The sequence below is a fragment of the Sphaeramia orbicularis genome, chromosome 12 (genome assembly GCF_902148855.1).
Source record: "Sphaeramia orbicularis chromosome 12, fSphaOr1.1, whole genome shotgun sequence".
Classification (NCBI taxonomy): domain Eukaryota; kingdom Metazoa; phylum Chordata; class Actinopteri; order Kurtiformes; family Apogonidae; genus Sphaeramia; species Sphaeramia orbicularis.
In genome coordinates, this window is record NC_043968.1 from 14,771,736 (window position 1) to 14,785,799 (window position 14,064).

The 14,064-nt window shown below is 39.4% G+C and overlaps 1 protein-coding gene across 18 annotated transcripts in view; it reads right to left on the reverse strand.

Moving 5' to 3' along the window:
* Positions 1-14,064, reverse strand: part of fnbp1b (formin binding protein 1b) — a 62,193-nt gene that overhangs the window by 45,211 nt on the left and 2,918 nt on the right. For 10 of the 18 annotated variants that reach the window (XM_030150064.1, XM_030150080.1, XM_030150078.1 and 7 more), the window contains exon 1: positions 6,364-6,747. The exons of 1 other annotated variant lie outside the window; for it this stretch is intronic. In XM_030150064.1, the coding sequence (XP_030005924.1) occupies positions 6,364-6,507 (144 nt within the window). In that variant the 5' untranslated portion in view covers positions 6,508-6,747. Of the gene's footprint in view, positions 1-6,363; positions 6,749-14,064 lie in introns of those variants that run through there. 7 more of the 18 variants (XM_030150071.1, XM_030150068.1, XM_030150066.1 and 4 more) reach the window with 2 other exon arrangements.

Sequence of the window (14,064 nt, forward strand, 5' to 3'; positions counted from 1 at the left end):
AATATATTTCACAGTTTGTCCTGTTTTTTTCATGAATTTCTATTTTTGAAGATAATATGATAAAGTGCTGAATCTTCACAAAGAAGATTTCTTTGTTGGGGAGGCTAAATAACAACAAAAACAAAAAGAAACAGAAATTAACATTGGTGTTGGCATTTTCTATCAGCCAATATTTTTGCAATATATGCATCCCAATTTCCCCATCATTTTCTCCTTTTCACCTTTTCAAGTATATTTTCGTAAAGGGGTGTGTATTTTTATGTTATTTATGAACAGTATGTGCATTAAATTAAATATTCCATTGTTACTTATATCACACTAGTACAGGGGTCACCAACCCTGATCCTCGAGGGCTACTATCCTGCATGTTTTAGATGTATCCCTCTTCCAACACACCCGATTCAAGTGATAAGCCTATCATCAGGCTTTGCAGAAGCTTGATAATAACCGTCAGGTGTGCTGGAAGAGGGAAACATCTAAAACATGCAGGATAGTAGCCCTTGAGGACCAGGGTTGGTGACCCCTGCACTAGTATAATAAAACGGACAGAAAAAAACAGTAATACCTTGATCTGAATTTATTTATTATATAGCCTAATACGATCAACTAAAACTTCATTATTGTAACAACCCTATTTTATACAAGTTTTTGTTTGATGCATAATTCAGGGTAGTGATTATGTTTGTATGCAAATCCTCCATCATGAGTTATCCTATCCACACAGTTGGCTGAACAGTTACTTCACTCATAATTTAGTCTGCACAGGACTTTTTTTAAACCTCCCCTTATGGCCCCTGCATACAATGGACTAATAACGCTTCCTCCTTCCTGTGCTTCCATTCTGTCATCTACTGCCTCTGACACCTGACCTGGTTCCTGCAGGAGGGAACAAGCAGGGGTCCCATCAGGAGACAAACGACCCCAACTCTGGATGTTATTTTTAGGGAGCTCTCTATGATGAACTATTGTGGTAGTACATGAAGAAAATAAATATAACTGTGCAGCTAAATGTTTTTTTTTTCTTCGTATTCAGGAAATGGGGAACTGGTTCAAACGCAGAACAAAGGAAACATTTAACAGTTACTAAATATATGTGGGTTCCCCATGTGCACTAAGAAAACAAATACATGCTTGTTTTAGCTTGAGCCTCCTGACCTCCAACCTGGTGAGTGGGATTATGGTGTATTTTAATGTGTTGAACTGCCAGTTAATCTGTGCTTATACACATAATTGAACGACAATACCAGATCAGCTGACAGCCCAGTAACCTGCATCACAACCATACTGACCGGTTTTACATGATCTTAGTCAAGATGAGTATCTACTACGCTGCATTAAAGATGAAGTGAGTTATTTCAGCTCATAACATAAAGACTATTAACCTAATTTACTTTTTATCTGTACTAAATATTCAAAGATTCTTTATTGTCGATTCACTAGATGCACAGAACATACAGAGAACTGAGATATTACTGTTTCTTTCTCACCGTGTTAAATGTCATGCATTTTTTTAAAAAAAGAGGTAAAAATAGAATAAGAATAAATAAGCAGTATAAAGAATAAACTACAGCAGAATATAAAATGTACATATCAATCTAAATATGATTTAATATGAAGACAAGGATCAATACCCTAAAGAGTCTGAGTACAACAGTAAATGTGAGCTCATTCCTATCTAGCATCCTGTTCTTCTTGTTTGAGCCACAAAAGGCAGTAGAGAGTAACTGCGGTCCTGTTACTGTCTTCAGAGGGTAAACCCAGCAGGGAAAATAGTATGCACATGAGTTATTATTTGTATTCTTTTCACACAACAAGGTAGACAAAAAAAGCAGACAATGGTATTTTTAATATCAGTTGGTTTTAAACTAAACATGGTGAGAGACTTACGTAACCATAACCTCAGTAGGGTCAGGTTCACATAAACCCCAGAACTAAGATGAATCGACAGACACAGCAGTAAATAAGAGCTGCTTGACTTTGCCGTTTCTCTTTTTAAGAGAAAAAAGACTAAGAGCACATCATGAAATCATCGACCAGGAACTTGAAAAGCAGACAGAGCCTTTGTTATTCTGCCAAACACACAGAACACCTGGCAGGTGGTGACTCCTCAACATGGTCAATGCCAGCAAAGATAATACGACTGCGCTGCAAAGTATTAAGACCAAAAAGCTCCTGGGGACACTTCTTGTTTGATTACAGCCTCGCCACCTCTGCAGAGGTTGGTTTCTTCTCTCTTTGACGATCACAGCAAAAATCAACGAAACACAGGAGGCGAACAAGAGCTGTGTCTTTGCTCAACTGAGCGGAATGAACAAATAGAAAAAATAAGATGAATTAACCATAAGCCATCATTCCTGCACACACACACACAATGCATGCACTGTTAAAAAATGATAAGAGGAAATACTTCCTCATCTCTCTGAAAGTCAGTTTTCAGAAATGGATAGACGGACAGCACAAGGCTTTTACTTGTTAGTCTACAGAATTTGCTATATGTGAATGCCACTAATATGTATTTTCCACACCCATACAACATTTCTGATTTTTTCAAATCAGAAATGTTATACCCCTTCATAATTATGCAAAATATTTGCAACTGTTTATCTTGAAAATCCATGACGATGATTAAAAGAAAACAGATCAGTAAAGAAGGTAATTACAAAAATCAGCAGTTGAGTTTTTAATGTTATATAATCATTGAATAAATTAATGCTGTTTGTAAACTACACACATGATGGCTCATAGTCTTCCTGTAGCTGCTGAAAATGACAAGAGTCTTCCTGTGACAAGTAACAGGAAGAAAAAACTCAGCATGTTTCAGCTTTTTCAGTTGGGTTTCATACTTCCGAACTTTATTCTGTACCTGTGGTCTATGAGTCTGTGCAGACTGTTATAGGAAACAGGCTGAAAGAAGCCAGGCGTCATGGCAGAGTGAGCCTAATCCACACAGACTGAGGGGACAGATGTTCTTCTGGACGGAGGACAAAGGACAAGAGGCCCTTAGATGCTTTTGTCTTTTTTAAGTGTTAACCAAGCAGGAGGAGACTCAGTGTTTCAGGATCTCTGATGGCAGTACTGATGTTGGTAAATCCAGGCTTCTGTCTGTTTAGTGTGATGACTAAGACAGAAGATGCTTTTGAGTGCAGCCTTTCATGTCACATGTCTACTTGAGCTTTCACAGTAAAAATTAATGAGTTATTTTTAGGAATCTCATTACCTTACCAAACTCACTGCAGTGAGAATGAAAGGGGTGAGCAGGGAGGTGCAATCATTTAGAACTGAATTGCCAATTCAGATATAAACAAACAGCCAAATTGTTCAAGCAAAAGTAGCCCTGCCTCATCAAAGACAAACGAAAAATGTGTAATGCTCTGGTTTCTATCTAGAGAAAATCCATAATTATTGCTTCTTACTGACCAATCAAGGCAGGACACAAATCACAGAGATGACTTAAATGAGCACCAGAGAGACACCAAATGCTGCTGTCGTCCATGAGTTGTCATGCTCGCGACAGTGGGCGTCCAGCAGCGAGGACAAATATTTAGGGGCGATGCCAAACCATCTCTGAAACACACATGAGGCTTTGTCCAAGAAAGCGTGGTTGGAACAATGTCTCCATAGCCCTTTGTAACCTCTGTGTCAGAGAGTAGTCAGAGGAAAAGGGACAGTGTAGCCTCACACACATAAACACACATATGCACACCCATAAACAAAGGCAGCAACTGACCATCATGTGCTGCTGAAAAGCTGCCCTCAGCTTTTACTCTTTGGGTTATTAAAGTTTGAGAGGGACTTATGAAGGCCCTCTGCCCGCCCACTGTAAGCGGGGATTTAACACTTGAATGCACACTATTTTCTCCTACGACAACAAGCAAATAAACATTTCACTTTTCCAGTTTGATATTCTGTTTTCCAGATTTTAAATAGTGTACATTTTTTCCTAAAAGCTGGACACACATCAGTCAGGTTTCCATCAAACTTTAACAACACTGAGACTGTTACAAAAATATTCATGAAGATAAACAGGTGTATATTTTACTGTTGATTTGAGCAAAACAGTTGGACTAAAAAACTAAGTAGTCATGTCATGCTATGTCAAGATTCATCATGACCTTTATGGGTGATAAAATAATCTTACTGTAACATAAAGTAAGAGTTAAGTGGCTGTGTAACTAGTTAGATGCAGCTTTTCATATAGCAATGTTCTACCTGATCTACCCCAGAAGTCTGATCCTGAATTTCATTCATTTAATAGGTTCTGTTTAGATTTTAGCATTTTTACCTTAGTTTGTGTAAGTTTCAGGCACATGTATGGGGAGGTTAGGGGGCCCTACAACAAGAAAAAGTCTATTTTTAAATAATAAATAGGGATACACCAATACCACTTTTTTCCAGACTGAGTACAAGTACAAGTACGAGTACTTACATTTGAGTACTTGCTGATACTGAGTACCGATACGCGTACTTAATAATCCCATTCCAGTTCTTAGTTCCTTTTGTAAATGTGCTTTATTGTCGTTGTCATTAGTCTGACTAGAAAAAAGTGCTGCTACTGACATTTAATGTGTTGGAATGAGCGTTTCTCAATTAATCCACCGGGGGCGCCGCTCTTAATTAACCATACTGGACAAATACCACAAAGAAGAGTAAAGTTTTTTTAGAAGAAGAAGAAGAAAGTCAGTAATAACAAACATGGAGACGACAGAGGTAACACTAATGTGATACTAATGCTGCAGCGTTTTCACTGGTAAGGTTTAAAAGCTTAGCTTCAGCAGGTAGAGAAAAGACAAATGAGCCGTAAGTTTTGTTTTCACTTCTGCTGGCGGCACGGTCCGCACCGCTCCGTACTCCTGCTGGTATTCTCATTCTGTTTACGCATCCACGAGCACCTGGAAAACGGATGGAATGTACGCAGACGACGGACAGAACGATGCGTCCGTATCTGTCTGTGTCTTTAATGTTACTTGCAGTCAGTGTTACTTTTATCACCGTCATTTATGTTGAAAAATCTCCACACTCTTCACACTCCCCACACATTATTCCACCGCTGCGTACCTGCTGCACTGAACTGTGAATGTCACATGGCCGTAAGTGGTATTGGTGCATTTGTATCGGATTACTTTTACAAGTACGAGTACACACACTGAGTATCGGAGCTGATGCCGATACTCGTATCGTTATCGGTGCATCCCTAATAATAAAGATAGAATTTGGCGTAAATTTGGAACGTTATCAGCATATTTACAAGCAAAAATGTGGAAAAGCTGGAACAGACCAAAAATAGACGGAATTTAAAAAAAAAACAACTCAATTCGGTGCTGCTCCTGAGCCTTATAATAGTCAAGAAAATGGTGAAATCTGAAACAATGCCCTTGAACTACTGATAGATTTCACACATAGTACTTAGCCAATGCCTTGCCTTCACATTCATCTTTGCAGTTCTTAACACATGATGGCATCCTTTTCACTATCTATTTGTTTGTTAAATCAAGAGTCATGCAGTCGCCTCATTAATGCAAACATTACACACATTTAATCATCTTCAGTCATTGTTTTTTTTTCACTGAATCCATTGCACCCTTTTATTGATACATGCATGTCTGTCTCTTTCAAGACTACAAATGTGCATAAGTTGAAACTCTTCATAAAACAGCTTGACAGAAACACACTTTATGACTGACTTTCACTATCACTGCTAACTATCAGCTGCCTGATGGAAAACATCCACATGGAAGAACATACACTCACATTCACATACAAACACACAGAAATATGAGCAGCTGTTTGGGGCACTGGGTGACCTTATGTGTAAAAGCTCTTGTTTGCATGCCATGTAGGTATTTTTAGAAATAACGCCTGTGTGTTGGTGTATGCACACGCGTATCATACCTCTGCACTCACAAAACATTTCTTCTGTCTGCCTGCTGGTGGATAACCCCTCTGCTATTCAGGGCCTCTGCCTCTTTCAATATCACTGAATAGTCTTAAACAGTATCATGTCTGAGTAGTGAGTTGACTCAATAAAATATACAAACGCTCTTGTGGTGGTGAAGCAACAGGAAATTGCTGCCTGTCAGTTATGAGTCACAGTAACTGGAAGGGTGGTCAACTCATTCATGAACTTTTACTGCAGCGATCGTTAAAGCCCTGCCCTTGTAAATGTCCAGTAAGTTGGCATCTTAGGATTTCTCAGTTTTACAGGGATGAGGAAATTCCTTTTATGTAATACTCAGACATTTCATGCCTCTAAGTTGTATTGTTCACTCTCTTTCTTTTGCCTGAATATAGCAGCCTATACATACAAGGTAGTGCTGCCCATTATTACATTAAGTTCATATCCCATTTACTTCAGTGCTCACTTACAGCACTGGTCATCTTCATCTGCAGCAGCACCTGCAGATATTCTTCATAAGGGCTCAGCGGCTCTTCCTTTTCCTCTTCCTTTTCTGATATTGTGGAGAAACTACTGTCCAAGAAAACAAAAAAATCACTTCTTCTTCGCAACATAGTCACGCTCTTAAAAACCAACAACACAGCCAGAAACAGACTCCCGGATAAAGTTAATCCATCAAACTTCTCTGATGCACAACAGAAAAATTAGTCTAGATCAAGCACAGGTCTTGTTAAAAGCTTGACAATTGAAGAGTTCATCCAAACACATCATATAGGCTGGTAGGGCCCAATCCAAAAACAGATTCATCTGATGAAGTAGCAGTAAAAACAGATGTTTTACCCAGAGGGACCAACAGAAATGTAAGCAGCACCAGACTTTGATGAAGTAACAGTTATTAATCTGATTACTTCACCTCACTTGTAACTACCTTCATCATCCAATAGGACTCTGCTATTTTGTGGATTATTTCTGCTAGGCCAAAAAATACACATCAGCCTTTGTTCCTGTTGAGCTGTTTTTGTTCTTTTTGGACGATAAAGCTCTTTAACGCTTATGTAACACATTCTCTGGATTAAAAGAAACGTAGAATATGCCTGTAATGAGAGGTCTGCTGCGACACAAGGCATTGGTTTCATTTACTAAAGGAGCCCACATGGCTGACAGCAGTATATGGATAAGAACACATGAAACAGGTGAAAATTAGTATAAGAAAATGGTCAAAAATGCACTGATTGTAAAAATATTCATATCAGTCAATATTAACCTTAATAAGTAGGCCTATCATGATATATACCGAGCTCAATTTTAGCCAGGAGTGAAAGTTAAAGAAAAAAATCAAACACTTTCTAAACCTCAGAACATTTCAAAACTCTATAAGTAAAAGAATCAAAGAAATTATAACGATAAAATGTGTAGTGTTAGAAAAAACATCGCATTGATGTAACTATCATTTTATTACCCTTCCCAACCTCTAGTTTACTAAAAATTTCCGCTGATAAAGTTGGTTTGCAACTTGCACTGAACAACCAACTTAAAGGAAGGTAAAACACACCACTCTAAATGATGAATTATGGTAGAGATGCCTCACCCTGTTAGTCAAATTCTCCAGATGTAAGGGAACATGCTATTTTAGTGCAAAAATCATATTATCGTCATCATCAAAACGAAACACAACAATTTCCAATAAAATCATGCATGACTCATAGCAATCACAGTATCAGTGAAATGAATTGCTATATGATTTTTACACATCCCTCAGCCCTATTTATATTTTTGTCACTGGGGATTAATGAAGCGAATCTGTATTGGTGTTTGCGAGTTCAGGCAGTAAATACTCACGCACAGCATGAAATATGTTAAGGGGCCAAATGCCATGAGTTAAAACTGACTTCAGTGTTACTGTAAAAGGCGCCGCTTCTCAGCTGTCCACTCAGAGCGTCGATGTTATATATGGTTCAGGTACTTCTCATGCCAAGGCATTCTAACTCTATGCTGCCAGGACATGTCTCATGTCTCAAGAACTACCATGACTTGTAATAACTACATGTCATAACAGTACCTCAATGATTACTATATTTCCTTGCCAGTAGGTGTCAGCCTTAAAATGTAATGACTGCCTCCATGGATCTTGTAGAGTGAGAAAAAAATAACATAAAAACAAACAGCACAAACATGTAATTAAGAGTTCCTGGAAGTGCATAAGAAACTTAATAAAAACACTCACATTCAGCTGAGTGTCTGCTCACAGTTTCAGTTCATAAATAGATCCCTAGGTCATTTTCTGTAAAAGTCTTGTGTGGCTTCTCTTCTTACGGTCAATCTTTACAGACTACAGCTACAGTTTAACAACTACGGTTTGCAAATGACAGGAGTCACTCATTTGTAGATTAGTATCAGACCATGTTCATCCGGCTCTGTGCCAACCTTGTACTACATTTATCTTTTGAACCACAGGCCACTTGTTTTTTCCAAACCCTCCACCTCTTCAGTTCAGCAGTCTTGTTGGAGTATTTATCCACTTAAAGGCTCATTTAGCTTAGACCAGGGGTCACCAACCCTGGTCTTCGAGAGCTACTATCCTGCATGTTTTAGATGCTTCCCTCTTCCAGCACACCTGACGGTCGTTATCAGGTTTCTGCAGAGCTTGATAATAAGCTTTTCATTTGAATCAGGTGTGTTGGAAGGGGGGACACATCTAAAACATGCAGGATAGTAGCTCTCAAGAGCCAGGGTTGGTGACCCCTGGCTTAGACAGTGCACAAAAGCAGCATAAAATGAGATTAGCCATTCAAGACCACTATGGCTAGTGTATGCAATGAGCAGGTGTGCTATTTTTACAGCATAGCTGCGGTACTTCTACTCAGTGTGAGTTGAAAATCCTTCCTGTAAATTAGTTATTACATCATCATTATCAGAAGGGAATGTATATGTCAGGTTTACTGGTGGATATTATCTCTAACACCAACTTGCTACTAGAAGTCCTCTGTTGTTTTTGTTTAACTGGTAAAAAAAGAGAAACACTTAATCTGCTAACAGCTCTAAACTGCCAACCATAGCTCTATTCACTCCCGCAAACAACAAAAGGATTTTATGCTGATGCTAAAATATTTACATTAGTTGTACTGGGCAGAAGAGGTTCCTCAGAGGATTTAGGATCCTTAAGTGCTTTCGAATCTATCATTAAATTTTGCTGAAATCTCAAGTTGGTTGCTTTTGCTGACAGTTATTCTGGCACATTCTCCAAATTGTGTGGCAGGACGTTCACTTCATGCTGCCATGCCACATCTCACTATGAGTAAAGATAACACAGCTAAAGAGACTGCCTGGCATGGAGAGGTGGTTACTCGTCTTGCTCCTGCAGTGGGTTTAATGCAGGTGTGTGACAGTTGCAGCCAGTGTTTTCTGTGCAGACATACAGTATATTGACAGGTAGCATCAACACAGAGGTATATCTGAACTTGTTATGTTAACGATGCATTGCTGTGTCAGTGAATGAGGCTACACCTCACAAGGCTACAGGAAATGATGGATAAAGTTTCAAATGCCAAAACAATTTACTGAAGCAGAAAACAACCTCCACTCCTATGCTAGATTTTTATTCTGAAATAGATATCCCACAAAGAACAAAACATTTGATACTGTATCCTACAGACTGGAGAGCATTAACACACAGGCACCATGGTAAATGTGGAGGAGAGCCTCCCAAATAATCACTGAAATGTGACATATGTCTTTGTAAGATGGAAAATCCAGTGTGAAAAAGCACAACCGTCTTCGTTGCAAAAACTCTGCTTTGAAGTAATATATATGACTACATCCATTAACATCAGTATCAGAGAGTCAGCTCATAGAGAGTACACACTAAATGAAAAACAGAGTAGAAAACAAAAAGAAGAATATGTAAGGGAAAGGATGAGATCTAACCTATCTCAAACAGGCTCTTAGCAGCAGGAGATGAATGTATGGTTAAGTGGCTAGAAGAGGTGGTTTATCATTTCACATTAAGCAGCATTTAAGTGCCTATTGAAAGGTTCACATGGCCCAAACCAGCAACGCTGAGCACATGTGGACTCTCGAAAATATAAACATATCAGGAAGCTAAGAAACAGTGGCAGCAGTCCTGCTGTTTTTGGGCCTCAGAAACATCCCCCGGCTTCATTGCCACACACGAACACAGATGGAGAACTGAGATAGCAGCAGCAATAAAATTTACACCAGCATCTTAAGCACCCTGGAACACATACAACATGAAATCTGTGTGTTTGCCTGCTTGTCTGTGCAAACATCTACACTGTCTATTCTAGTTGCTCTTTGGAGTTAATAAAACCAGTCCTCAAAAACTCTTTAGATTTTGAACACAGGTTTAGGTCTAAAGGTACTGCACTGACTGTAATGTAGGACATATAGTGTAATGCACTTGTCATAAGAGGATTTTTTGTTTCTACAGAAAAAAACCTGTTTTTTTCCTGCAAAGATGATTGCATGAAAAAAGGCCCAAACATCTTTGTTGCAGTCAGAAATGAAGTGATGCCAAATTAAACGCTTTCAGCATATGACTCTTTTTAATCAAGAGAGAAAACTGGATATGTGCCAGCTGCTCAGCTGAAAACATTTTGTTTCAGTCTAAAATGAGGGACTTGAAATGGTGAGCAGATTCAGAGCAGCAGATGTAACCTTCACAGTTCTCCACCTTAGAAAAATGCTATTCCATTAGTTTGAGAGAAACTCTACCCTTGTCAGAATAAAGTACAAGCATGCTAACACTATGTAGTACAATCCAGCAGTATTAGTACAAGACTCAGGTGGCAATATGTCAGAGCTCATGTGACTGAGGCCCAACAGCACCACAGTGTAATTTCTCTGGTCCCCCCAGTGATTAAAGGTTGACTGCAAATAACAGAAGAGGCCGTGAGGAGGCTGAAGATTAGAAGCTCCAACCGTCTGTGGCGGGAACAACTGAGTCACCTTCTCATGGACAAAATGACAAAACAGCTCTGACCTCCTGTATCCAAGACTACGGAAATGAAAAAATACCCTTGCAGACCAAAGACATTCCTGTGACATAACAGTATACTGAAAACAACAGAACATCTCAAACCACAGTCAACAGGAGACCTTTCCCACGTGAAAAGCAATTACATCCCTACCGCAAAGCTATGCACTAAAGACAATTTACTGGCATTCACCTGCACACTGCTGATTTGAATGTGTTTCATTGCCCTTTTTCTGCTCTCCACTCCCTGGGGTCCAGTCTGGAGTGGTATCACTGAGTCAGCAAGTGGGTGGTGACGAGTGAGTCAAAGTGGGGGTGCGGGGATGTCTGTTGCAGTCTCCCTAAGGTTTCAGTCTCTTGACCCTTCCACCCCCTCCCCGACTGACAGAAGGAAACAAACTAGCTCAGGTTTCTGTCCTGGAAGTGCCCTGAATGTCAAGCAAGCAGCAGGGGTGTTGGCTTGGGCCCCAAAGGGTGTCTGAACCCAGATGAGATACTACATATGACACTGGAGGAAATTCAGTCTAACACCAGGCTGCTTGGAGCTTGACATAAAACTACCAGGAGATCAGCGCTGAAATCTTGCTGCCCTGAATGCACGACTGAAATCCACACAAACAAGAACATGAGGTTTTAATTGAACTTTTCGGTCTGTGCCCCTCTGGGAAAGTCTGGAGCACCACTTAAATGGCATGAGAGAAAAAAGTTCAAAACCCGTCTCTTGACAGTGCCACGATCCCTTCTCAATTACACTCCAAGGTTGAGGGTCGACAGATATTCATGTGCCAACAATTACGAACCCTTGACAAACTGGAGCATTTGCATCTCAGGCTGTCCCCAATGGCAAGACAACTGCAATGTATTGACACCTTGACAAGACTGAACAAACAGAGACAGACCCTTACAATAAAGTAGGTTCAGGAAAGACCACACATGGCAGTACTGGCCTAAATGGTCATGATTCCCTTCTATCTTAACTTACCTTCAGCTGCTGCTCTTTGAGTAGAGTTTCTACCTTGTCCATGTTGTTTAATCAGTAACATGTAGGTTGGTGAATAGTTAGTGCAAGTATGAAAAAGGTAGCACTATTTCATTTCCCATATAAGCCACACAGGAGAAGTGAGAGACATAGCGAGTCATACAGAAAAGGTGTACTAGCTCCTCGTTTGACATGAAGTCACCGCCTTAAGTTCATCTTTTGCTTCTGTTAAGTCTGATTTTGCTGTGTGTAGTAAAAACAACTGTCTGTCTTATCCTACTTGTCACATACAATTGACCTGGTTAATGGCAACCTGCTCTCAAACTGCTAGCCCCATACATCTTGACACTCAAGCCCCAAACGGAAATACTGCTGAAATGTTGCGGTCTTTTTTTCAGACTTCCTACATTAGATCAAGCACAGCTAACTTGATTTGAAATGGCTTAGTTGATGTCTAACATCTCTATAGTTAGTAAAACAAAGGCCGTTTATAATTTCATTATTTTTTTTCTGACCCCTGTTCCACTGAGGAACAGTCACATGTTTCACCACATCTGACTTCCCTCTTCCTTGTTGCAGATGCACATAAAGCCACTTTTGGAGACAGAGCTGTGTGATTTTCAGTGCATGCTCATGATGCTGGTCCATTTACCATTTATGTAATGCTCTGAACAAAACCCAAAAAAGGTCTTCCCAAGTCATATAAGTAAAAATTAGAACTGGGCCAATTTGGTTATTTTAGTTCACTATTTTAACAATCAAGTAAATGTTTAAAGTGGAAAAAATGCAATATAGATTTTTAACTAGTTTAAGACATTCTAAAGTGGTAATCAATAAAAGGTAGAAAACAAAATAATCAGATCATTATTGCTGGCTATTTACAATCCCTATTAAAAAGATTTTTGCAATCAATAGTTAAAAAACAGTAGCGCACAACTGAACTCAGCTCTGTGTCACAAGAGTCCCAATGCAAGAACTGCATTTACACCATCTCCTTTGTTGATCATGTAACAAACAGAAGACAAGGCTGGTCAAAATGTTCATGCAGCATACATTCCAGAGAGGCTACCATTAGGAAAACAGTGAAGACTGTAATCAGTATTATGATACTTCACCAAAAGAATTCAGTATTTTGCAGAATATCAACTACCTGTGGCGCTTTGCTCATGATGACTCTCAGAGCAGGTTCACCATAATTACTCCTGTTTATTTACCTTATTTCATTGTCTGATTATGGATGCTATTTTAAATCACCTGAATAATACATTTTGATTGAGAAGAGCTCACTCTCAGCTTGTCTCTTCCTCTACCAAAGACTAACATGGGACTGAGGGGAGAATATCACCACATGGTCTCTTTGTGCTACTCCACCACTGTCATGTTCATGAGAAGTTGAGAAACCCTGCTTGCTTGCCTGTGACTTCACTTCCTGAAATATCACTTACTTTCCTGTTCACAGTGAGAAACAACAGGATAAGCTTGATAAAACATGTGGTGCCCTGTCCCTCATCTTTAATGTTGCAACTAACTTGCGTCAAAGATCAGAAACACTATAATTATCTTGTCCAAATTATTAGATATTGCCCTTTAGCAAGATCAGAAGATTCAGATTTGCCTGCTTTCATACAGGTATGCATGGGTTGTCACATAAACCACAACATCCTGCTTTTGCTCTGCATACAAGTGAGGGTGCTGCTGCCAGAGTTGAAGTGTTACGGTTTACTGTTTGATCTGGTTTGGGGAGAATATGAAAATAAGCTTTTAGCATGCTTCAGTGGCAATAACCACCTGTAGAGGAGTGCTGCACTGCTGCATGGAAAAGAAACAAGTGTCTGGATTGCATTCAGCCTGTTAAGGAAAAAGGAACGCATCTGGTTATAATACATTATTCTCTGCAAAAGCTCAGTCTCTGTTTAAAAAACTTGCAAATGTTTTCCAGACTTAAGATACACATGAAAGCCTGTACGTAAAAATGCCTGGAGGCTATGTTCGTTTTGCATGACTACCACGGCAGCAGTTTCTTAGTCAAGCGTCACAGTAGTAAAGCAGTAATACACTGACATCACTGCAAACAAAAAAAATGTGGAGTACTGGTGCTTTTTTCTGTGAACTTTGGACCAGGTAAATTACTGGAGAATTTAGAGGAGTGCCTCCCCCTCACTTTTTTTTTTTTTTCCTCCAAGCAAAAACACATCCCTA